Source organism: Physella acuta, unplaced genomic scaffold (genome assembly GCF_028476545.2).
Source record: "Physella acuta isolate Inbredline_101_S28 unplaced genomic scaffold, ASM2847654v3 ptg000519l, whole genome shotgun sequence".
Classification (NCBI taxonomy): domain Eukaryota; kingdom Metazoa; phylum Mollusca; class Gastropoda; family Physidae; genus Physella; species Physella acuta.
This window is the reverse complement of record NW_026732038.1, coordinates 97,914-122,182: the sequence shown is the minus strand read 5'-3', so window position 1 is coordinate 122,182 and position 24,269 is coordinate 97,914. Positions and strand designations below refer to the sequence as shown.

The following is a 24,269-nucleotide window of genomic DNA, read 5'->3' as shown; positions in this document are numbered from 1 at the left end:
TGGCGGGCGTTTCTTTTAATTCATTTCATCTGAACATTCATGATTTTTAAGTACACATAAAGAACAAGTTTCTTTGTATTTATAACGTAAACGATGCAGGACGAAAAACACAAGTAAAGAACCGTTCATTAATCCACAAGAAGGTGTCATAGTAAGTAATTCCCTACCTTATTAGTAGTTTCAGACCTATACACTGGCGACGGGGTAACCCTGTAACTAGAAGTTCTAGCGAATCCCATTGTAGCAACAAGGCTTTTTAAATCCCTTCAAACAATGTCATAACTGATACCAGAAACAAATCAACAGTGATGCGCGAATGCAGCACAAGCTATGTAAGCCAACATACATGTGACGAGTTTCACACAACTTATCTCATTGACTGATGATACACAGATACACGGCACACACACAAAAATACTATAACCAGATAGTATAGCACGCATCCCAACTTGACCCAGACTCAGAGAGAGAAAAAATAAGGAAGGGGGCGGAAAGGGGAAGAACAAAGATTCGGAGTTCTTTCAATCATCCTGAATACATAGCCGAGTTTTTCTTTAGACAAGTTTAGATGCAGCCCAAATAAACCTTGAAAATTAATGGAACATAAGATTGTTTAGCACACTCGAGCTAACAGTAACCTTCATCTGGCCTGCGGTAAACCAACAGACCGTTGCAGGAAGGCGGTTATTTGAAGATAGCGCTAAAACCTGTGTTGGCAATAACAAGTCGTTACACACACGCACCAGGAATATTTCGAATTCGTTAAACGTGAAACTACGTTGTTAGTGTTGGCGGATGAAACTCAATAAACATACTTAAAAACAACAGACTAAAAATTAGAAATCTAAATATAATGTGTTTTAGTATAGTGTAAATATATTAAATACCACATACTCAACTGTACAAACCCCAGAAAGTATAGGAAGGCAAGAAAGCAATAAATCCATTTTCACCACACTCCTCACAAAGGAACAACTGTTGAAGATAACCTCATAGATTACAAACTGAGCTTAACCTTTGAGCAGAGTAGCTACTGCAGTACAAAATGCTTCTTAATCTATTACATATAAAACATTGAAACCGAAAGCCACCTGCCACCAGGACCACGTGACACATGAAACCAAGTAAACAAATGATGTTATATGCCTTTTAATTTTAATGGTGTGAGTTTTTACAGTTATATTATAAGTAAGTGTATGTTAGAATTTGGGTGCTCTAATGTCTGACCATGCAATGTCATAGCTAAACAAAAAAATAACCGAAGTTTTTTTTAATTTTGCCTAGAGTTAAAAATAAGGACCAATAAATGCAATGTCAATTAGATACTAGCCAGATAGTATTACGTCACAAAAGTAGGTTTATATATTTAGTTTTGCAGATATAGCTGTTAAGCAGCAATCATGAGAGAAACTTTACAGATTAGATGTACACAGACTTCTAGAAATAAATGACAAATAAGCATTACATCTTGCATGTTAAAATATTTTAAATGTCACTAAGTTAATCAGCAATTTTCACACAGACACCACTAGACTTAAGTGTATTGGCATATAAAATAACACAACTTATTTGAGAATATAAATAAAAAAGTGGATAATTTCAAAGTGCTTCATTATGTAGGCCCCTATACAACTTGTTTTATTAGAATTTAGATCCTCAAATTTCAGCACATTAAAAAGTTTTAAATATTGAGGATGGTGGAACGGTGTGGCCTAGTGGTAGAGTGCTAAACAGAAAGTCTAGAGTTTGAGTCCAAGTTCCAGTGGCGTAGCCAGGATCGTCTCAAGGGGGGGGGGGGGGGGGTCCAATTTTTACCCGGGGACAAACTTTCGATTTGCACCCCCCCCCCCTCAAACTTTCGATTTGCACCCCCCCCCCCCTCAAACTTTCGATTTGCACCCCCCTCAAACTTTCGATTTGCACCCCCCCTCTCAAACTTTCAATTTGCACCCCCCTCATACTTTTTCTATATACCGATGGGTCTATGGGGGGGGGGGGGTTATGACCCCCTAACCCCCCCTGCCTACGCCACTGCCAGGTTCAATTCAGTAGATCCTCCCTGAGTTCACCCAGCTCTGGTCAATATCTAACTCATATTATGAAAAGTAAAGGCAGTTCATCATAGTGTTGATCAAGGTCACTGAAACAAGTGAACTCTACTTCACTTGCCCCCTGGACCATCAGGTTCAAACTGGGAACTTTAGTATATTGAAGATTCCAATGATAGACTACTAGGAGAGGTGGAAATGGAAGGAGTTTGCGAAATAATTTAAAAAGGAGATGGTGCTCAAGGCGCACATATAAAAATGAATACAGACGATAACGCAGGAATGGCACTTTACACCTCAAGGAAAAAGAAAGCAGGAAAGGCCAAGGGAGACCAAGAAGAGCCAAGGGTGGAGGAGCCAGGAAAATTGTCTGTGGGACCTTTCTGTGACAGCCCTGTATGTTTTGGGCACAAGAGGGAAAAAGAAGATAATATTGAAGATGCAAAACTGTATAAAATCAAAGTTTAAGGGCAAACTTTTATGACAGGGAAACAGATTTTTACAGGACAATTTTTTGCCAACGCTACTGTTCATAACCTCATTAACATTCAGATTTTATGAACAAATAGACTGCTAAACGTGTATATATAATTATTTCAAATATAGGCCTACTAAACTGCAGATCATTAAATTGTTACACACAATGTTACTGTTTAAAGTTATAAATAAAACTTTCTGAGCAAATTAAGTTTCTAAAAAGAAAAGTTTTAATAATAGTGTCTAAAATGAAACAAACTTTTTTCTCATAAATATATAACAGATGCAGCAGGGAGTAGATGAAAACCATAAAATGAATTTTTTTTCCAAATAACGTAACTTAGGCAACTTCACTTTGTGAATGTAATAAACCACATGAAGGCTATTCTTTCTTTTGGCTATTCTTTCTTTTAGTCTTCAACCATTAGTTGCTGTACATTTTAACACCATTTTTAAAAAAATTATGATTAGAAAAGATATCTTCTGGTGAATCTATTTTTACAAGGCGATTGTTGCTGTCAAAAAAATAATTTCTGTTGGTTTTTTTTTGCCATTCTCGAGTTAAATTTTATCGATCAACGTCATAATAGTTTTATTGTTTAGATAATAGCTAAATATACATGATTCAGTTAATTTTGTCCACTAGCTTGCACTTTGAAAAAAAGTTTGAACATTTATTGTAATGGCGTTCCTAATGCCATTTTTGCAAGTTTATCATTGATTAGACAACTAAATGTAACAATAGTATAGGGGTTTATTACACAAAATGTATTAATTGTTAAACAGTCTGGTCTCCAAATCATAGTAATACAATTCTTGCCTGCAAATATTAATTAAGAAATCTGATGTTAGCCAGAAAATTTTGAATTGGCACATATCCTTAATTGCCCTATACATGCAAAACAACCAACTTTAAATCTCTTTGTAGGTAAAAGGGATTAATATCTTCAATATCAGAGATTGAAGATATTTTATGTCATTTTATGACCATCATGGTCAGACAGGGAGGTGATCAAAGAGCACTTAGTACCAATGCTCTCCATCAACCTCTAAAAAACCATGTTATGTCATTACACCATCATAGGTGATTGTCAGGGAAAGCATAAAGACAGTTTATACTTGACATTCAAGAATTTTCTCAAAACAGCAATTTTACCTATTTTAACACAAGGTCTAGTATCAACTGCTCATTAAACAACAAGAGTAAGGCAGTATGAATACATTAAAAAATGTAATATGCCTAAATGCTAAATTGAACCATTTTGAACAGTGTTGAATTGAATGTACAAGACATGTAAGATGTATTAAACAAGAAGGGAGTGATTCCCTAAACTTTCTCTAATATTCTCATATAACACTACAGGCTACAGGGGATGAAAACTCGGGCAGGATATAGACATGATTTTTAATCAAGTTTAAAATTCTAACTTTCAAAAATAGAATAGAATCCCATAGAAAAAAGCGGGAGTGATCTCCCATAAACTTTCTCAAAACTTTTTATATAACACTACAGGGGATGGTAACTTGAGATACAGATATGATTTTAATCAATTTTTAAATACTCTAACTTTTTAAAATAGAATAAAATCTCGCAGAAAAAAAGAATTGAGCACCAAGTGAACGACAAACAATTTGTGAACAATAGTGCAGAATATTAGCATTTAATTCAAAAGCATTTTTTGATAAATCAGAAATAGCGTAAAGTACTACTTCCTGTATAGGGACATTACTCATATTTGACAAAAAGCAGAGAATTCATCTTTTGAAATTTCATCTATCTATCTGAAAACAGTACTCAACTTTTAGGATCTTAAAAACCAAAAGTAGAATAAGTTTCACTTCCACTTACTGGAAATCACTGAAAAATTGACACAGAACTGTGAGAACTACAAATTTGATATAATACTTATATAAGAAATTTCATAAACCTAGCTGTAACGGTACTCAAGTTATTGTGTTTAGAGACACACATCCACACAGACACAAACACCAGACTAATGGACACAATAGCAAAACTATGTTTTCCAACTCAGTGAGGTGTAAAATGTTGAAATTTTTGCACGATTACAAAACTTTCTCTATACTTCGTACACGAGAAAGTAAAAAACAACAACTAAATAATGGTGATATTTAATGCAATGACAGAAAATATTTGGAGTAGTTAGAATTCTTCAAAGATGTACAAGTGCTAAACAAATTCATAAAAAACATTTAATAACAAGCTTTTATGTAATAATGCACTAAAAAGTAGAAAATAAATTATACAATACTATTTAAATAACTAGATTTCTATAACTATACTAATATATAGGAAGAGACCTACACTTTTCTTTAGTAGCATTTTAAATATAAACAAACAATAAATTACATTTTTTTTTTTTATTGTTTTTAGGCCCTACTACACTGTAACAGTTAACTCCATTTTAGCGAATTTTATTCCCTGCTTCATGTTCACCTCCAGTTGAGCGTATTTTATTATTAACACAACCAAAACATACAAATATGTCAGGAAAACATTTATTTATGTTTTTTTGGAGGGAATTTTTATACCAGTTTCTGATAATAGAATCTTCTTTAAAAAAGGGGTGTTAAGCTACTGGTTGTATGTTAACTAAATACACACATTGCAGTGCTAACCCTGTCCCTAACCCCAACCCTAGGCCTACCATATTTATGCCTAACCCTAATTTCTAACCATAACATTAGTTAGTTATTATGTGTACTGGTAATCTATCGTTTTAGGTATGTAAAATCGCCCGCGGCTAGTAATGTACGAAAAAGTTACCTCATTGTCAAGGCTTTAATAGAAGTATATAGGGTAAAGGAGGGCGTTAAGAGCCGTGTGGTATTAAGCCCCAATCAACACCCCACCCCCACAAAACCCCCAATAACTCTGCTAATCTACTTCTGAGGTAACAACCACTGCTGTTCTTTGATAACAGAGAAGCAGAGGATTCATTTTATGTAATTTATGACCCACTTGGTCCAATAGGGAGAGGATGAGACAGAATTAAATCCCACTGCTCTTTCCCTAAAATTTCTCATCTCCATAAAACCATTTTGTGAACTTTTTTTCCAAATCGACATAACTTAGGAAACTTCACTTTGTAATAAACCAAATGAGTTTTTCAAGCCCATTATTTGTTCCTGTATTAGAGCATTGGTTGTTGTACATTTTAACACTATTTTCATAGCTATGGCTAGAATAGTTTTATTTTGGTGAATTTTTTTTGCACAGTGATTATTGGTGCCAAAACAAAATGGCCGACATTTGTCCCATTTTACCATGCTATAAAGTTTTTATCATTATCAGAGTAAAACTTGACTGATCATTAACATAATGGTTTTATTTGTTAGATAATAACTAAATCTACATGAATACATTAATTTTGTCCACTAGCTTGCCTGTTTAGAAAAGTTATAACAGATACTGTTATGTGGCTCTTGAAACCCTAAGTGCAAGTTTCTCATTTATTAGACCACTGAATATGACACTGGTATAGGAATAGTTAACACAAAATGTATTAATTGTTAAACAGACTTGTGTCTAAATGATAGAAATACAATTCTAACCTGCTAAAAAGTAAATATTAAGCCATCTGATGTTAGCAAGGTAATTTTTAAAATGGTACAGGTACTTATTACCCCTAAGGGGCAATACAGCCGACTCAGCCCCCACCTGTTTCTAACCAACCATAAAACTTCTAATCTCTTTGTAGGTAACAGGAATAAATGTTCTTATGTCTCAGCCAATCTGGGGTGGTATGTTATGTAATTTATGACCATCATGGTCCAGCAGGGAAGTAAACAGACACATTAATACCACTGCTCCCCCCTTACAATTTCTTACCCCCATGATACCCAGCACCCACCAGTTTCTGGCCCACCATAAAACTTCATCTCTTTGTAGGTAACATGGACTAAGTTCTTAGATCTCAGCCAACCAGAGATAGCATCTCCTTATGTAATTTATGGCCCTCAGGGTCCAGCAAGGAGAAAAAAGGGGAAAACAGTACCACTGCTCTCCCCTCACAATTTCTCACCCCCATGATACCCAGCCCCCACCTGTATCTAACCCACCATAAAACTTATCTCTTTGTAGGTAACATGGACTAAGTTCTTAGATCTCAGCCAACCAGAGATAGCATCTCCTTATGTAATTTATGGCCTTCAGGGTCCAGCAAGGAGAACAAAGGGGAAACCAGTACCACTGCTCTCCCCTCAACATTTCTCACCTCTATGTCATGTTATGTAATGTATAGCACACATGGCTTATCAGGGGAAAGCATTAAGGCAGATTAGTTAGTACCACCCCTTTTTACATACAAGAATGTTAACTCTGGACATCTACACACTAGTATACTAGCTACACACTAGGCATACTAATGTGCCTACTGTAAACTACTAGACTTTAGGCCCTATGTACACCTGCAATTGTATCAATTGTAGACTGGGCCCATTGGGGCCTAGTGATAGTTAGTATCAGTTAAAGTGTGTGTACACAGCTTTAACTATTTTGGGGTTAGAAATTAATTATTTCTATTGCAGAGTTAGTCTAAACTATCATAATGCTTATTGCCCCATTGCCCGGCTCCTTTCGCCCCAAATGCTGATTTCGGGGGTATGACAATAAATGTTCAATTAAACCCTTTTAAAGTATATTTAATACACTTTGTTATTATTTTTAAATTGTGTAAGATATGTTAGAATAATTTTGCCATATTTTCAATACTAAAAAATTCTTAGATTAGTAGAAATCTTTAAAAATGTACAGGTGCTAAAAAGTGTGGCTCTTAACGCCCTCCTTTACCCTAGTATATTGTGATATATTTGTGTCAAATATTATAGATAAATGAATAATAAACCTAAATATATCAATATAGGCAAGAAATTAACTTTAAACAGCAGTGTTTGCAAGCAAGATTTGCTATATAAAAAGCGGCCATCTGTAAGTTAGAGTGTGGCTTCCCCTGAATCTTGTGCTATAAGTTTACAATAAAAAAAAATAAACAAGATGGCTACTATAGTAATTGAGCATGGTTGCATCTGTCAGAAACATCGCTAGTCTTCACTTATTACTGAAAAGTTTTAATTCTGTTGTTTAAAAACATGTAGATCTAGATCTACATAAATGAAACAAGGGAACATTTTTGTATTTTTCAAAACACAAATCCTCCTCAAAATGTGAAATTATTATTAAAATAAAAGGAGTCACCTGTTTTTCACATTACTAGTCGCGGGCGATTTTACGTACCTAAAACGATAGATTACCGGTGTACTTAATAATAATATAAGTGTACTTTAGATCTAGATCTAGATCTAGAATCTAGATCTAGCTAGATCTAGAAATCTGGATCTAGATCTAGATGTCTAGTTCTAGATGACTAGATTTGACTAGATCTAGATCTAGATCTAGATCTAGATCTAGAATCTAGACTAGATTAGATGTAGGGTAAAGGAGGGCGTTAAGAGCCGTGTGGTATTAAGCCCCAATCAACACCCCACCCCCACAAAACCCCCAATAACTCTGCTAATCTACTTCTGAGGTAACAACCACTGCTGTTCTTTGATAACAGAGAAGCAGAGGATTCATTTTATGTAATTTATGACCCACTTGGTCCAATAGGGAGAGGATGAGACAGAATTAAATCCCACTGCTCTTTCCCTAAAATTTCTCATCTCCATAAAACCATTTTGTGAACTTTTTTTCCAAATCGACATAACTTAGGAAACTTCACTTTGTAATAAACCAAATGAGTTTTTCAAGCCCATTATTTGTTCCTGTATTAGAGCATTGGTTGTTGTACATTTTAACACTATTTTCATAGCTATGGCTAGAATAGTTTTATTTTGGTGAATTTTTTTTGCACAGTGATTATTGGTGCCAAAACAAAATGGCCGACATTTGTCCCATTTTACCATGCTATAAAGTTTTTATCATTATCAGAGTAAAACTTGACTGATCATTAACATAATGGTTTTATTTGTTAGATAATAACTAAATCTACATGAATACATTAATTTTGTCCACTAGCTTGCCTGTTTAGAAAAGTTATAACAGATACTGTTATGTGGCTCTTGAAACCCTAAGTGCAAGTTTCTCATTTATTAGACCACTGAATATGACACTGGTATAGGAATAGTTAACACAAAATGTATTAATTGTTAAACAGACTTGTGTCTAAATGATAGAAATACAATTCTAACCTGCTAAAAAGTAAATATTAAGCCATCTGATGTTAGCAAGGTAATTTTTAAAATGGTACAGGTACTTATTACCCCTAAGGGGCAATACAGCCGACTCAGCCCCCACCTGTTTCTAACCAACCATAAAACTTCTAATCTCTTTGTAGGTAACAGGAATAAATGTTCTTATGTCTCAGCCAATCTGGGGTGGTATGTTATGTAATTTATGACCATCATGGTCCAGCAGGGAAGTAAACAGACACATTAATACCACTGCTCCCCCCTTACAATTTCTTACCCCCATGATACCCAGCACCCACCAGTTTCTGGCCCACCATAAAACTTCATCTCTTTGTAGGTAACATGGACTAAGTTCTTAGATCTCAGCCAACCAGAGATAGCATCTCCTTATGTAATTTATGGCCCTCAGGGTCCAGCAAGGAGAAAAAAGGGGAAAACAGTACCACTGCTCTCCCCTCACAATTTCTCACCCCCATGATACCCAGCCCCCACCTGTATCTAACCCACCATAAAACTTATCTCTTTGTAGGTAACATGGACTAAGTTCTTAGATCTCAGCCAACCAGAGATAGCATCTCCTTATGTAATTTATGGCCTTCAGGGTCCAGCAAGGAGAACAAAGGGGAAACCAGTACCACTGCTCTCCCCTCAACATTTCTCACCTCTATGTCATGTTATGTAATGTATAGCACACATGGCTTATCAGGGGAAAGCATTAAGGCAGATTAGTTAGTACCACCCCTTTTTACATACAAGAATGTTAACTCTGGACATCTACACACTAGTATACTAGCTACACACTAGGCATACTAATGTGCCTACTGTAAACTACTAGACTTTAGGCCCTATGTACACCTGCAATTGTATCAATTGTAGACTGGGCCCATTGGGGCCTAGTGATAGTTAGTATCAGTTAAAGTGTGTGTACACAGCTTTAACTATTTTGGGGTTAGAAATTAATTATTTCTATTGCAGAGTTAGTCTAAACTATCATAATGCTTATTGCCCCATTGCCCGGCTCCTTTCGCCCCAAATGCTGATTTCGGGGGTATGACAATAAATGTTCAATTAAACCCTTTTAAAGTATATTTAATACACTTTGTTATTATTTTTAAATTGTGTAAGATATGTTAGAATAATTTTGCCATATTTTCAATACTAAAAAATTCTTAGATTAGTAGAAATCTTTAAAAATGTACAGGTGCTAAAAAGTGTGGCTCTTAACGCCCTCCTTTACCCTAGATCTAGACTAGATCTAGATGTCTAGGTCTCCTACTACATTTATTAACTACTCAGTACTAGAATCTAGATCTAGATCTAGATATAAATCTAGATCTAGAATCTAGCTCTACACTTACACTACACTATATTTTATAATTGTAGGCCTATTTGTATCGGCATTAGGCCTATTATTAGTAGGCCTAATTATTGGGAGTAGGCCTATTATATTAGGCCTACAAACTTATAAGGCTAATAACTTAATAAGGTACATAAGCCGCAAGGGGGTATTAATTATATTTTTTTTATATTAGACATTATTAGACCTAACAAAACTAAATTTTAAAATTTTACAAAAAAAAACATACCCTGGCCTTTAGGAGTTTATTCTTAAGTCTCCAAATCTCAACGGTTGGCTGTAACCAGTTTAAAAAATAATCCTAAGAATAAAATATGCAGATGTCTAAATCCCCTAGAATCTAGAAAAATGTAAACAACTTTCAGTTTCCAGTTATGAATAATTTTTATGAATATTATTATTATTTTTCAGTTTCAAGGATGACTCCACCATAGGAATGAACTAAAAAGTTAAAAAGTGTAAGCAATTTGGAACAGATTTACCCATAGTCTTAACCTGATAACACCTTGACGGACATATTAACGAGCGTAGCAAAACAAAATAATCCCAAAGAAATATTGTTTTCATTTGAAAACAGCTTTAAAATGATTAGTTTCAGTGATTCTAAAAATTGTTTTGTAATTTATTTTACTAAACAGCTTCTATGTTGTTTAAAGTTTCTAAATCATTAGGCATTAAGTTTTTAAAGATTTTTCCATAAATGGGAAAGTAGTACGAGATCAAGATCTAGTATATGAAAGCCTAGGACTGAAACAAAATATGAACTAGGCCTAGGCCTAGTCTTGATTTAGATCTGATCTAGATCTAGATCTAGACTGCTAAAATAATAGTCCTGGAATAACAATTTGTCTTTTTTTGTTTATTTATAAATGAAAGTGTCATTTTTATGTATTCAAAAAAGTAACAATTAAATAATTCTCAAATGACTGGTTTTAGAAATAAACTATTAACTAGGATATAGATCTAAGATCTAGATTTAGATCTCTAGAAAGAATCTAGCTAGTCTATCTCTAATACTTAGTAATACTAAGTAGAGTCTAGTCCTAAGAAATAAAAGTTTGATGAAAAAAAGTGTAAGTGATTAAAATTTAAAGCAAATAAAGTATTTATTACACAGATGTATATATTTTGACATTTAACTGCATAAGAATAATCAAGTTTAAAATATATATTGGGGCCTAAAGATTAGGCTAATAATAGTAATACTGATATTCACCAATTATGATTATATTAATGAAAATAATTATTGCTTTTAAAGAATATTTAAAATGTATATTTCATAATTTGCTACTTTCTAAAAGTTTAAAAAAAAAAACAGGGGACATAAGAAATTGATATTAAATCTATATTCTGTTGCAACAGTTATCTCCATTTATGTCAATAGAACTAAAAATAGAAGGCCTGCCGTAAAACTTGAGTTCTTGTGTAAGTTATTTCCCCCTTAACAATTCGATCAGTGCAAATAATGAAGATCTGTCATATGGTGAGATTTTCGACTGTAAAATTAAAATACTCTTTTAAAGTAATAGTTCTACAAGAAGTGACAGCCGAAGAAGAAACAATGAACAAATACCGCTTCCACTTTCAAAAGATCTTATATCCACGGCGTACCTACGGAAGGGCGGGTGGGGCAGTCGCCCCGGGCACCTACCCTGAAGGGGAAGTCAAAGGGAGTAAAAAATAATTAAAATAGCTCATTTAGGCTGAAGTTTTGAATAATACATAATTAAGGTTACGAAAATAAACGACCAGAAGGAATAACACATTGATTTAACTGTTGACCAAAATAGAAAAATGTTATGGGGTAGTAACTGATAAGAAGCACCACAAACCTTTCCAACCGGAGGGGGAAGGGCGTATTTTTCGCAAAAGGACTATAGATAGAAAAAGAAGGAAGGGGTCAAAATTGAAATCCACCCCTGGTGCCGGAATGGGTCGCCACGCCTCTGTCTTACCTTTACAGCTAACATTGAGGGAAACTGTGTAAGCAATGACAAATACAGTAGCGAAGGCAGGATTCGGATGTATATTCACAGTATATGTCTACACTTGCTACTTAGCTATAGAGTATGAGAAAAACTGTTTGTTAGAGTGCCGCCTTAGCAAGTTAATTAGTTAATATGATCGTAATAAAACATTCTCTCCCCACCCCCCAATGGGTATCAGGTGTTATTTATTTGAAATCATGCCCTTCTATTAAACAGCTGGGAGGGGGGATTGTAAGTTTATCAAACATAGTTGTGCTTTTGCAAATATTATTCCATCGTATGTAATACGGTACCACATTAAAGAATGTTCAATTGATCAATCGTCGCTCAGCCTTAATTACTGTTTTAGGAGCACCACGGCTGACTCTCTCATTCTCTGCCACCTTTCTCAGTCCTCTGTTGCTCTAAGGGTTTGAAACGGGCACCCCAAGCTAATCTTTGATGTCCTCAATCCAGTTACGTCTTTACCCTCCGACCTTTTCTACGCAAATGGCTCCGCGCCCTGCATATGATTGTTTGTGTGGGCTGTTGGCTCGTAACATTTTAATTGAGATAGTGGTTTTTGTGAAGATGTGTGATGAGGGGGGAGGAGGGAGGGGAAGATACTCTTTTGCAAAAAAAAAAATTATAAATTGAATTTTAGCCATTTTCAAACGTCTGTTGTTTTTTTTTTTTACTTTTTTTTATTTGGGGAAATTTTTTGTTGTTATAAAAATGGATTGTATAGGCCTACTCGATGTTGACCGAGCTTACAAAATTACAAAATTATTTAAAAATAAACCAATGTTTTTTTTTAAAACAAAACAAAAAAACAACAACTAAAAATGCAAAATTTTGATGGGAGGGGTGTAAGTTGTGGGAATCTGCCTTTTTGAGATGATATGTGAAGATGAAAGAGTTAGGCCAGAGTTTCTTGCAGAATCCCCCCCCCCCCCCACCCCCGAAAGCATAATTACCCCCACGAATGAAATATAATTTATATTAACCAGTGTCCGCCCCCCCTTTCAGACGATGGGCGCCGTAAGCCAGAAGTTCGAGTATTTCAAGGATTAAAATCTTAAAAAAACATTTTCATTGCCACACAGGGCATTTGTTGAAGATGGGGTTAGATATGTATAACGCCATCGCGGGGATGTTCTAATTTTTTAACAATTTAACAAACTATGACCATAAAGCGAGGGGGTTACAAAATGCAATTTAAAAAAAAATGCATTTAATTAGATCTACTCTATGTGTTTTCACTAAAAATCCATTATGATCTGTTATTCAGATAATAATTGAGGCAATATACTATACCTATTAAATCGAAAGTATAAAATAGAAATTTCTAACATAATGTTGTAATATTAATCGTATAATAGGTAGACCTATTGTCTATTGTCTAGATCTACTTTGAATTATTATTTTAATCATTAATATAATAATTATATTTTTCTAAGACAGGTAGGCTATCGTAGAAGCGTTTGTAGTCAGATCTAAATATAGATCATTTTGTCATGGCTATTTATAACTAATCTTATTTTTAGTCCGGTTTTAAATAATTTATTTCCAAAATAGTTTTTTTTAACTAATAAACAAATATGAATATGGATAAGAAAAGGATAAAGACTATTTTTAAATATTACCGATTAATATGTTAAATTTTTTGGGGTTGATTACGTAGGTTCTCTAATGCTATGAATCTTCCCATGATGCGTCATTAAAATAGCATGCATTGTGGGTTGTATCCTGATAGAGAAGTAGGATCTTGTTGACGACTGTCGACAAGCGTTTAACATTAATTTCTTTGTGATAATCATCAGACCCAACACAATTTGGTAAGAACGTAATTTAGTAAGATAGTATGATATAGAAATCTAGTTCGAGAATTAAACCTAGAAAATTTTTAAAATTGACAGATAATTTAAGTCTAGCCTGGTCACTGTACTGTAGTCACTTCCTTCTTATTCCAAAGCCTACTCTTTCTGGACTGTGCTGCGTCATAGAAACCAAGCCTTGAATCGCAGGAGTTTTCAACCAATATTGAAACTAATTGCGACACATTTTAAAGTATTCGTATAACTTATGATAGTATATTTATTTAAATCGTTCATTAAAGTAAATTCTACACGAACTTGCAGTAGCAGTTGAGTTCTTAGTTCTTTCAATCCGAATTTTCTCTTTGTCTTTGTCTCTTCTCATCTTTTGCTTTCTTTCTTAAGAATAGAAATAGATTTAGATCTAGATTATCTAGAATCTACTTATGATCTTATCAATATCTGGTTACTGATCTTATCAATTATCTGGTTACTGGTAGATCTAGATCATGTAGATTGTGTGAAAGACTGGTAGATTTATACTATAGGCCTAGCTACTTGGTAGTCAATATCTTAGCAGTTCTTAACTTTTCTATAAATCTAGATCTAGATAATACTGTTCCCCTTAGCCAAAAGTGCCCATGAGCTAAACCATAAGATAACTCACTATTTGATTTGAGTCTTTATCCTTTTCCTATTTTGAGTTTGGGGTTGTGAATTGAGCTGTGCTCATTTTATAGTAGTTTTAGTGGCTTGCTATTTAGTTGGCCAGTGCTTTGGGACCTACCCTTAAAAAATAGGATTAGGACATAAGTAACGTTGGAGCCAGTAAGCTGTCATTTAAGCTATTTCATAATTTGGGGAAACTTAAATTTTGTAACATTCATGAAAAGGTCAAATTACATTTTTATGAATTAGACAGCATATAGAAGTCTACTTTTTCGTTCCCTCCAGGTGATCCACAGCAAATACAGCTTACCTTGTGATATTTTTTTTATGTGCAAGAGCTTGTAACTGACGGTCAAAGATAAGCAGCATACTGGACTCACAGTCATCCAAGGGTGGTGTTTCTCCACACTTAGGAGGACGGTAAGTTAACTGTTAAACATGAATTGTCTGTCAAAATTTTCTTTTGCATAATTATTTATTTAATACATGTTAAAATTTATTCTAGGGACGAGAGACCACCCACTCTCAAATCCGGTTCAGGCGCATCGTCGCCTATTCCTAACAATCGATGGGTACCACCCAGCAGTGGTCCAAGGGATGGTGTCAAACCCAAAGACAAAAATGACCAGATATTTAGACGTGTCAGAGGGTAAGCATAAAACTTCATGCATATATTTCTGTTTGCAAAGGATTTAAAATTGAAATATTATTAAACATTATATTCCATTTTCAGAATTCTTAATAAGCTCACACCAGAAAAGTTTGATAAGCTGAGTTTAGAACTTCTAAATGTAGGGATTGAAACCCAAGTTATCCTTAAAGGAATTATACTTCTGGTAAGGGTATTATTTTTTTTATTTAGATATTAAAAATGTTAACGCAGGTTTTGTACATTTAATGATTTGTGTATTTTAAAACATTTCAGATATTTGAGAAGGCTTTGGAAGAACCTAAGTACAGCTCATTGTATGCCCAGCTGTGTCATAGATTATGTGAGGATTCCCCAAACTTTGATCCCCCATCTAGTAACGTCTCAGTAAGTTTACCAGTTAAAAAATATTTAAAGTTATATAATTTGTTAATTCCATCTATTATAAAATTTTTAGTAGTTGTTATTAAGTAAAACATGCTCTTTCAGACTTTCCGAAGGCTCTTGTTGAACAAGTGTCAAGATGAGTTTGAGAACAGATCTCATGCTACAGAAGGTAATTATTTGTTTATTTGGATTCAAAATGTCTTATACTTAGACCTATTTTGCCCTAATTTTTAACATTGTTGATTAAATTTAAAGAAATAATTAACATTTTAAAGTATTCCTTTCGAGTGAAATGACTTGTATCTTACAGCATTTGACAAGAAGGATGTGGCTCTCACGGAGGAGGAATGTGAGCAGTACCACATTGTCAAGAAAAAGATGCTTGGCAACATCAAGTTCATCGGTAAAAAAATTTTTTTAATGTTCAAGATTCTTTATGCCTTTACATTAAGTTTGATATTTATTGTTTTAGACAAACAGCAACCTGGACAATGCTTATTTTAAAATGACTTTCAGGTGAACTTGGCAAACTGGACATGTTGCATGAAGGGATTCTGCATAAGTGCATCAAGCAACTTTTGGAGAAGAAAAAGAATGCTCAGCTTAAGGATATGTCAGAAGACCTTGAGTGTCTGTGTCAGATAATGCGCACCATTGGCCCGCGCATTGATACACCAAAGGCGCGGGTTAGTTGATTATATTTTTTTTACATTTGTAGAATTAGGGATAATTTGTAAAATTACCACCAATAATATGTGGAATAATTTTATGTTAGTGTACGCTGAGATTTTTTTTTTCTTTCACAGGCATGGATGGACACTTACTTTGAGCGAATAAATCAGTTTGCTACCAATAGCGACCTGGCCTCTCGCATTCGTTTCATGCTTCAGGATGTTATAGAGCTTCGTGAGAATGAAGTAATATGTTTTTCTGACTTTGTTTTAGGTTTTTAAAATGCTTAGGCTGTAAAAAATTTTTTTAGTTCAAAGATGTTCTTATGCTTAATATATTCTCTACAGTGGAAACCAAGAAAAATAGCCTCAGAAGCAGGGCCTAAAACTATCACACAGATAAGACAAGAAGCCAATGTTAATGTAAGTTTTAAACATTTCTTAACACATGGTTTCAAACTTTGTGAATACCTTTTAAATTAAAAAGTTTTCAGTATTCAATAACACAATTTTTACAAATATATTTAGGGTCGTGGTAATCAAAACAACCAATCATTGCTCCAGTCTCGAATGAATATGACAAATATTCCTGGGAGTAGCTGGAAAGGTGGAATGGGAGATATATTTAGCATGCCAGTTGGCTCTATGGGTAAGTTATTTTCTTTTTTGGTTTATTTAAATGCAATATTTTAGAGCAGGGGTCTCCAAACTTTTCAGTCCGAGGGCCGCATTAACTATCAAATTTCACTTCGGGGACCAGTTTCTTCCAGGCAATTCTTTGATTTTTCTGGGCAAAGTTCCTTAGCAATCACCGACAAACGATTTTTTGTTGGAAAAAAACATCTCCGCGGGCCGGATGAGAGGACTTTGCGGGCCGTAGTTTGGAGACCCCTGTTTTAGAGCAACGACTTTTTTTTTTTTTTATTTTCATTCAATTTTTCCCCATTATACTTCACTTAGGCAATGCAATTGGTGTTGGTCCAGGAGTTATACAGATGGACCCGTTTTCTTCCATGCCTTCAACATTCAACAATTTGAATAGAAATAGATTCAACCAGCAGAATCCTAGTAAGTCTTTTTAACACCCAAGTTTAATCCAATCCACCATTAAACTTTCTTATTTGCTCTATTTAAAATGCATTATTGTTTTAACAGGTTACCAAAACAATTTCCAAAATAATTTCAACAATAAAGGGCGTGGTAAACCTCAACAGCAGGAGGGTGCCAATAATACTAGCCCAAACAACCAGCGCAGAAACAATCAAGGTGGTTATAATAATCAGCAGGGAGGAGGAGCTGTTTACAACAACCAGCAGCAAAACTTTCAACCAAATAATCACTTTCAGCAACAGCAGCACCAAAACAAACAAGGAACTGGTAAGCTTTCTGCATTACTTGATCTTGGCTGATGTACGTCAATTATTCATTTTTCCTTTGTGGCCCCTGGGGAGCAAAGGGATTCCTGATTTACCTCCCCCCGTAGTTTTGGGCTGTTCCCTTTATCTATGCCCGCGTGAGCCCCATTCTTCTCCATGTTCTCTTTGGCCGACCCATTTTCCTTTTTTCCCCTGGGGATTCCAGTCCATAACTCTCTTTGCAATATTATCTTCTTCCCTTCTCACAGAATGCCCAATCTATCTTTATTTACGGGCTTTGATGTCCTTACAGGCTGATTCTTCTTTGAATAAATATTTTGTTAATTTAATATTTTGTTGAATTTTTGAGTGATGTAAAAATTTTTATTTCATTAGCTGGAGTGAACAGAGATTTACCTCCAAGATTCCAACGTATGGCACAGCAACAGAATCAACAGACACAAGTTGGACCTGTAACCAATGGCATCCACAACATGTCTGGCTCAGTTGGATCTGCTCCTCTGGGAGCACCTAACCAACCTTCTCCATCTAGCTCTCCACCACTGACCATTACTCCACCTGTGGTTAATGGTATCAAGGAAGAAGTAAGCCTTCGTCCTGTGAAAAATTTCACTATGTTTAAACCCAACACTCCATCAATGCTGCCACGCTCAGCACAAGCCCAAAATCCAGCACCAAGGGAGACAGGATTTGCAGCCAAGAAAAGCACAGATATTTCTGAAATGCTTAACCCACTATTGGACAAACAGGTATTTGGAGATTTTATTGCTCAAGTTAAGAAATTATTCCACATGTGTATTTTACTATATGTGTATTACAAACTAAATGCGTATTACAAACTATATGTGTGTTACACTTTTTTCAGCAACAACAGCAGAACCAACCATCTGCAACCAAGCAAACAAAAGATGAAAAAACCAAATCACCAGTGAAAGAGAAATTGACTAAAGAGAAGATGATTGATAAATTGGTACGTTACTAAATCTGTAGTGTAGCAATGTAATAAGCCTGAAAATCTTCACAACTATAAAATATTTGCATTCATTGTGAATGTTTAAAGTTAAAAAAAAATTCTCTTTGGACTTAGCTGTCTTATAAGGCAGATGAAGTTAAGTTCATGTTTCTATGAATGGATGGTGTGGTCAGCACTATGCCGATCTGCCTTTATTTTCTCCAACATAAGTCAGTTATCCATCAAAACTGGGCAGACTTGGAGTATCCTACAGTCACAAGTCTGAATTGAGATCGGAACTCAAGACCTTCAAGCTAGAAACCAAATTCTGTGAATGTTCAATATGCGCTTCATTTCTTTTTCATTTTTTGTTCTTGCAGACTTACCTTTTGTCAGAATGTTATATAAGCCACAGCCTGTCTGATGCTGTGGCTGACATTAAAGATATGAGTGTCCCACGCAAGATGATTCCAGATCTTCTTGCAAAAATAATGCTTGATTCACTTGAGAAGACTGGTAATGAATTTCTGTATTTTTAAAATTCTTATTAGATAACAAGGTTGATTACTGAATATTGTAACACATGTAGAGTATTATAATCGTAATTCATAGGTTGTGCTAATATTTTTTATGAGAAAAAACAAATTGGCACCAGTGTTTTTGTCACACATTCAAATCTTTGTTTTTAAGAGCTGTAAAAAAAAAGCAATAACACAAAGTGTACTAACTATAAACACTAGAAACTACAACTATATCTCTCAAATTTTAACTATGCTTTTCATTCCTTCAATAGAGTCAGAGCAGGAACTATCAATGAGATTAATTGATGAGTTGAAAACTGAGCACATCATTACTTCTGATCAGTTTATGGAGGTTTGTTTTTTTTACACGCAGACATATTTAGGTGCACATTTCATATTTTACAAGTAGGCCTACTATTAAAAATGTTTTCTTCCTATAGGGTTTTCAGCAAGTGTGTAACAAGATGAGTGAATTGGAAACTGATGTGCCTCTTATCAAATCAATTATGGCAAGGTTTGGTGCCATGGCAACAACTTTAGATTTAGTCACCTTATCCGACCTGGCTGTGCCATTTGAAGGGGGTGTTCATTACCCGTTGTTTCTTCTGTGCCTCCAAAACATGCACAGAATCAAAGACAAAGAATGGCTGGTTGATACTTTCAGCAGAAGTAAACTTGATCTACAAAGAATGTTGCCCGGTAAGATGCAGCTGATGGTCTCAAAGCTAAATTACAAATTTATTAGGCAGATAACAAAAAACGTTTAACCATTTATATTAAGTTAAATATTTTTTTTACTGATTCTAAAATTTATTACAACAGAACTTGACCAAAACAAAGAGCGCTTCATGGAAATATTGGAAGATCGTGGGCTCAGTTTTATGTTTCCATTACTTCGTATACAAGCGGAGCTTGCAAGACAAATTGCAGCAGAACCATCTGCTACTGCATTATACAAATGGATCAAAGAGAAAGTAGAGGTACCTCTACAAACTGACCCTGGCTTCATTAACATTCTTGTTACCAGGTATGCACTATTTGCTTTAAAATTATTTATGGAACTTCCCCATTCTAGTCCGCATTGTTTCTTTCATAAAATATTTTATTTTAAATTTTCATTTCAGCCTCCTCAAGTACATTACTTCAGAAAGTACACTTAAACCAAACTCAGATGCAACTGTGACACCAGAAAAAGCACTGATGGAGAAAGAAAAAGATTTATTGGACCAGCTTAAAGTAAGAAAATGAATGCTTATTATTAGTTGTAGTTTTGTCTGTAATCTTGCTGAGGAGGAACATGTAATGGCTAAAATATAAATTATGTTTGAAAGTAAATCTCTTTCTAGTTGGAATTGGAGGTGGTGGATGACAGAGGAATTTCAGAAAGAAATATTGAATATATATTGAAATCAGTTTCTTAATTAAAAAAGCAGTGTCTGTCATTACATGGGCATAAGTGATAGACTGCAAAATTAATACATTAGTCTTAGCAGATGTTGGAGGACTGAAAAATTTGAGCACATGATTTGATTTTTAAGATACACAGCATTTCAGTTTTGCTTGTATGTGAAAAATATGCATAGAAATAGATTGCCCATTCTCACATTTTATGATAATTTACCTAAGGTCTTAATTATGTAAACAATTTTTTAAATACACATTATTCTTTATAAAAATTAAAATTATAGAAAACTTAAGTTTTTTTAAACGAAATTTATATTTGGTGGCGACACAAATAGTATATGGTGTGTATGTTTTTAAGGAGTAAATCTGTTAATGCCTTGGTATAATATCTTCCAGGGCGTACTTCAACTATTTTTACAAGACCATGCAAACCTGCAAATGGCTGCCCTGTATGCAGTCCAGGTTTTCTGCCACTCACATGGATTTCCTAAAGGTTAATCTCTTCCTCTTTTCCCTCTCTTTCTGGACACGTTTATCTTGTTTTAGATTTCAGCAACTTTTTTTTTTTATTAAGTACTAGGCTGGTTAGTATGTAGTATCTAGGCTGTTTCTATGACACCATAACAAATTGATGTCCATTTTCTATATTGCTTCATGAGGTATTTCTCTTTTAGGAATGTTTCTACGCTTCTTTGTCAATTTGTATGACATGGAGGTTATTGATGAAGAAGTTTACCTGCGATGGAAGGAAGAAGTAAATGACCAGTACCCTGGTAAAGGAAAGGCTCTTTTCCAGGTTTGTTTGAATTGAATTACCTTGCGCTAACTCTAATATTGCATCTATATTTGAATATACTGACGTAATTTTAAAATCATTGCAGGTGAACCAGTGGTTAAACTGGCTACAGACAGATAACGATGATGAAGAATCTGAAGAGGAAGATGATTAGTGACTTGATTGTCCCTGCAATTATTAAGTCAACCAATTCAGTACAACCCACTCACTGGGTTGTTACTAAAGACAATTTCTAAAATTCCTGGCTGAGTTAAGCATGGAATTTTGATCAGAGTTCAGTGTAGTTAGGTGTAGGCTATGTGGAATAGAATTAGCTGACTTTAAAAAAAAACTTTTATCTACAGAGCACATACTCAAGTTTGTAGGTGTATTTTTTAAATTGTAATTTTAAAATGTATCTGTTCTTAGCTATACAGAACTTAAAATGACCAGGAGAATATGTTTGGAGGACGAAGTGGACAAAGTGCTTATTTTTTTGAAGGTTACTTTTGAGAAAACATTTAAAATTGATGCCGTGATACAGCTATGTGATTATTTGATAACAGACATTATTGTCAGTGATGTCTCAGATAAGGATATTCACTGTGTCATATTTGAATGTATCAGAAAAATTCATTTCTAACTGTTCATAGAGATCTGAACATTGCAAAAAACAAAACAAAAAAAAACAGACAATCAAGTGTGGAATTCAAGACTGTTATTCCCAAGGAACCATACTAATCTCTTTTAATTCATTTTTTGCCATTAGTCTAAGACACAATGTTTTGTATCATCATTTTTTCCCTGAGATTTTTAACATTTATCTATTCTGTAAGTTTATGCTTTGTTGTAAGAGGAGGTGCACTCATAACTTGTTGGAAAAGTGTGCCCAACTGGTATTTGTGTGGAGCATGATTATGGGATTAGTTTGTAGTATCAATGTAAGACCCTTGTATTGGTTACATCTATTCAGGAAACAAACTTGTTTTTTTTTTTAAAGCATTGTCACTAAAATCTTTTTCTTCAATTAGCAACACATTCAACCTTAGACATCTTTCAAACCAAAAAAAAAAATTCATGGTTCTTGTAACTGTTGCTTGTTCTAAAGAACTGGAACAAACCGTTATATTTAACAAACTCGAATTTAATAGGGTTTTAAGAGGTTATTAAAGTAAATATTTGAGTATGATTTTATTTAAATCCCACTGATGTGATGAGAAGCATAGAATTTTCCACTAATTTTGAAGAGAAACAAATGTAATTGATTAATGTATCTTCATTGCTGAATTGATTATTTGTGTCTGATTGCTGAGGTATTTATCCCGACCACTTGCCCCCACCAGCACATTGCATGTTGATCATTTTCTTCTCATTTATGCATGTTTATACTGACCTGTATTCCAGAACTTGTTCTACATTTGTGGTCATATCTCTAACCATAATTCATCCTTAACCCCCCACTATTGTCACTCAAGATAACATCAAGAAATGTACTAGCAATATAAAAGGGACACAACTTCTAATTGGCTTTCCATCAAATAAATTTGTGTTGTCCTTCTGGCTCAAGTCCTTGCATACTTAACTGGGCATTTTGAAAAGTTCCTTTTCTTTTGGAACTAATTAATTTGTATGCATGGCTTTTTTTTTTAGTTTTATCGGTATATTTATTTACAGAAAATAGTCACATTTTTAAAGTTTAGTTATTGTACAAATCTTGTAACAAAAACGCTTCCACTTTTTCATGTCGATTTGCGTTCTAGCAGATGCATTTATCTATTTGTATTAGTATGTGTGTCAGCTGGATCTTCATTAAGTTTGGCGTAAGCCAAACGTCATAAACTTTCTGTCGGGGAGGTAGCCATTTTTATATTCCTACCACCTTCACTTTTTTAGTAGCTAATTGTTTATAGTTCCATAGTCACATTTTTTAACTCATAAAACTTTTATATTTTGTATAACTACTTCACTATTGTCTAATTATTTACAGTCATTTTGGCTTTTGTGTGAATGTTTTTCTTTGACTTTTTTTTTTGTATTTCTAGCTTTCATTAACAGTTGTTGGTATGATATAGTGAGTGTTTTAATGTATGTGAACTAGATTTTTAATTGGTTGTATTTAGAAACTAAATTGCTTCTGAATTTTGGTGGTCTTCAAACTGTAGACCAGACTTTTTTTCCACAATTTGGTTAAGGGATCTTTGAATAAAGTTTAATGTCATAACTTTCACATTGTAATTTTTGTACTCTTTCAGTCATTCTCTTAGGCCTGTTGTAATCTAAGTTTTCTTCAATTTCATTCTATGAAAAAACTAATTGTATTTTTAACTTGTATGAATTTGTATTAAAATGTGCATAGTAAAAAATAGTTTTATCTTCCTTGTTTCAAATATAATACGGATGGTATCACTGTTTTGACACTTTTTTTTTTAAGAGGTTCCTTCATTTTGATTTAGTTATTTTAAACCACTCCTAAAATTAATTTTTCTAACGAACTTAAAAATGGCTGAACTTCAATTTGTCCACTAAGGATAAAACATACACAAAATTATTTTATGACTAGACGTGAGGTGACATACAATTTTTCATTGCATAAGTGTTGTTTTTTGCAGTTCAGTTGGAATTTTTCATGCAAGACTAAGTTTTAGGAAAGATTGATATAATAGTTGTGACTGGTTTGCTTATATAAAAGATACATTCATGGTTACATTTCAATTTTTATTTTATGAAACCAATTTTATGAGATGGTTAAACTGAAGTATTTCTATATTAATTTTTTTTAAAATTTACAAAGTTTCAAATATTGAATTGAAGGGATGTGCACATTAAAAAATCGCCAAAATTCTGATTTTTTGTCATATTGAGTTTTCTGCACATTTAGATACTTTGTCCAAGTTTGTATAAGAAAATAATTTTGAGAAATTTTATTTATTGTGTTAAAGATACTTTTTTATAACCCCATTAATTAAAAAAACTACCAAAACTTACAATTGAC

General features: G+C 34.0%; 2 protein-coding genes across 4 annotated transcripts in view; one reads left to right on the top strand and one right to left on the bottom strand.

Moving 5' to 3' along the window:
• The window catches only part of LOC131945032 (serine/threonine-protein kinase tricornered), a 47,596-nt gene extending 37,013 nt beyond the window's left edge, over window positions 1-10,583 (bottom strand). Inside the window, exon 1 of one of the 3 annotated variants that reach the window (XM_059306009.1) lies at window positions 10,319-10,583. Coding sequence is in view for 2 of the 3 variants with exons in the window: in XM_059306005.1 (XP_059161988.1) it covers window positions 168-239 (72 nt within the window). In the remaining variant the exon portion in view is untranslated. Of the gene's footprint in view, window positions 1-167; window positions 321-908; window positions 1,004-10,318 lie in introns of those variants that run through there. The other 2 variants (XM_059306007.1, XM_059306005.1) reach the window with 2 other exon arrangements.
• LOC131945016 (eukaryotic translation initiation factor 4 gamma 2) lies at window positions 2,307-23,942 on the top strand. The gene is made up of 23 exons (XM_059305960.1): window positions 2,307-2,497; window positions 14,891-14,962; window positions 15,048-15,191; window positions 15,276-15,378; window positions 15,468-15,578; window positions 15,681-15,747; window positions 15,889-15,981; window positions 16,095-16,264; window positions 16,385-16,495; window positions 16,598-16,672; window positions 16,778-16,898; window positions 17,210-17,317; window positions 17,405-17,626; window positions 18,001-18,374; window positions 18,491-18,595; window positions 18,958-19,093; window positions 19,371-19,450; window positions 19,539-19,797; window positions 19,921-20,125; window positions 20,223-20,334; window positions 20,899-20,995; window positions 21,177-21,298; window positions 21,384-23,942. The coding sequence occupies exons 1-23, from the start codon at window positions 2,307-2,309 to the stop codon at window positions 21,450-21,452; spliced, it is 3,147 nt and encodes a 1,048-aa protein (XP_059161943.1). The 3' UTR covers window positions 21,453-23,942.
• Window positions 23,943-24,269: the final 327 nt, after the last annotated feature.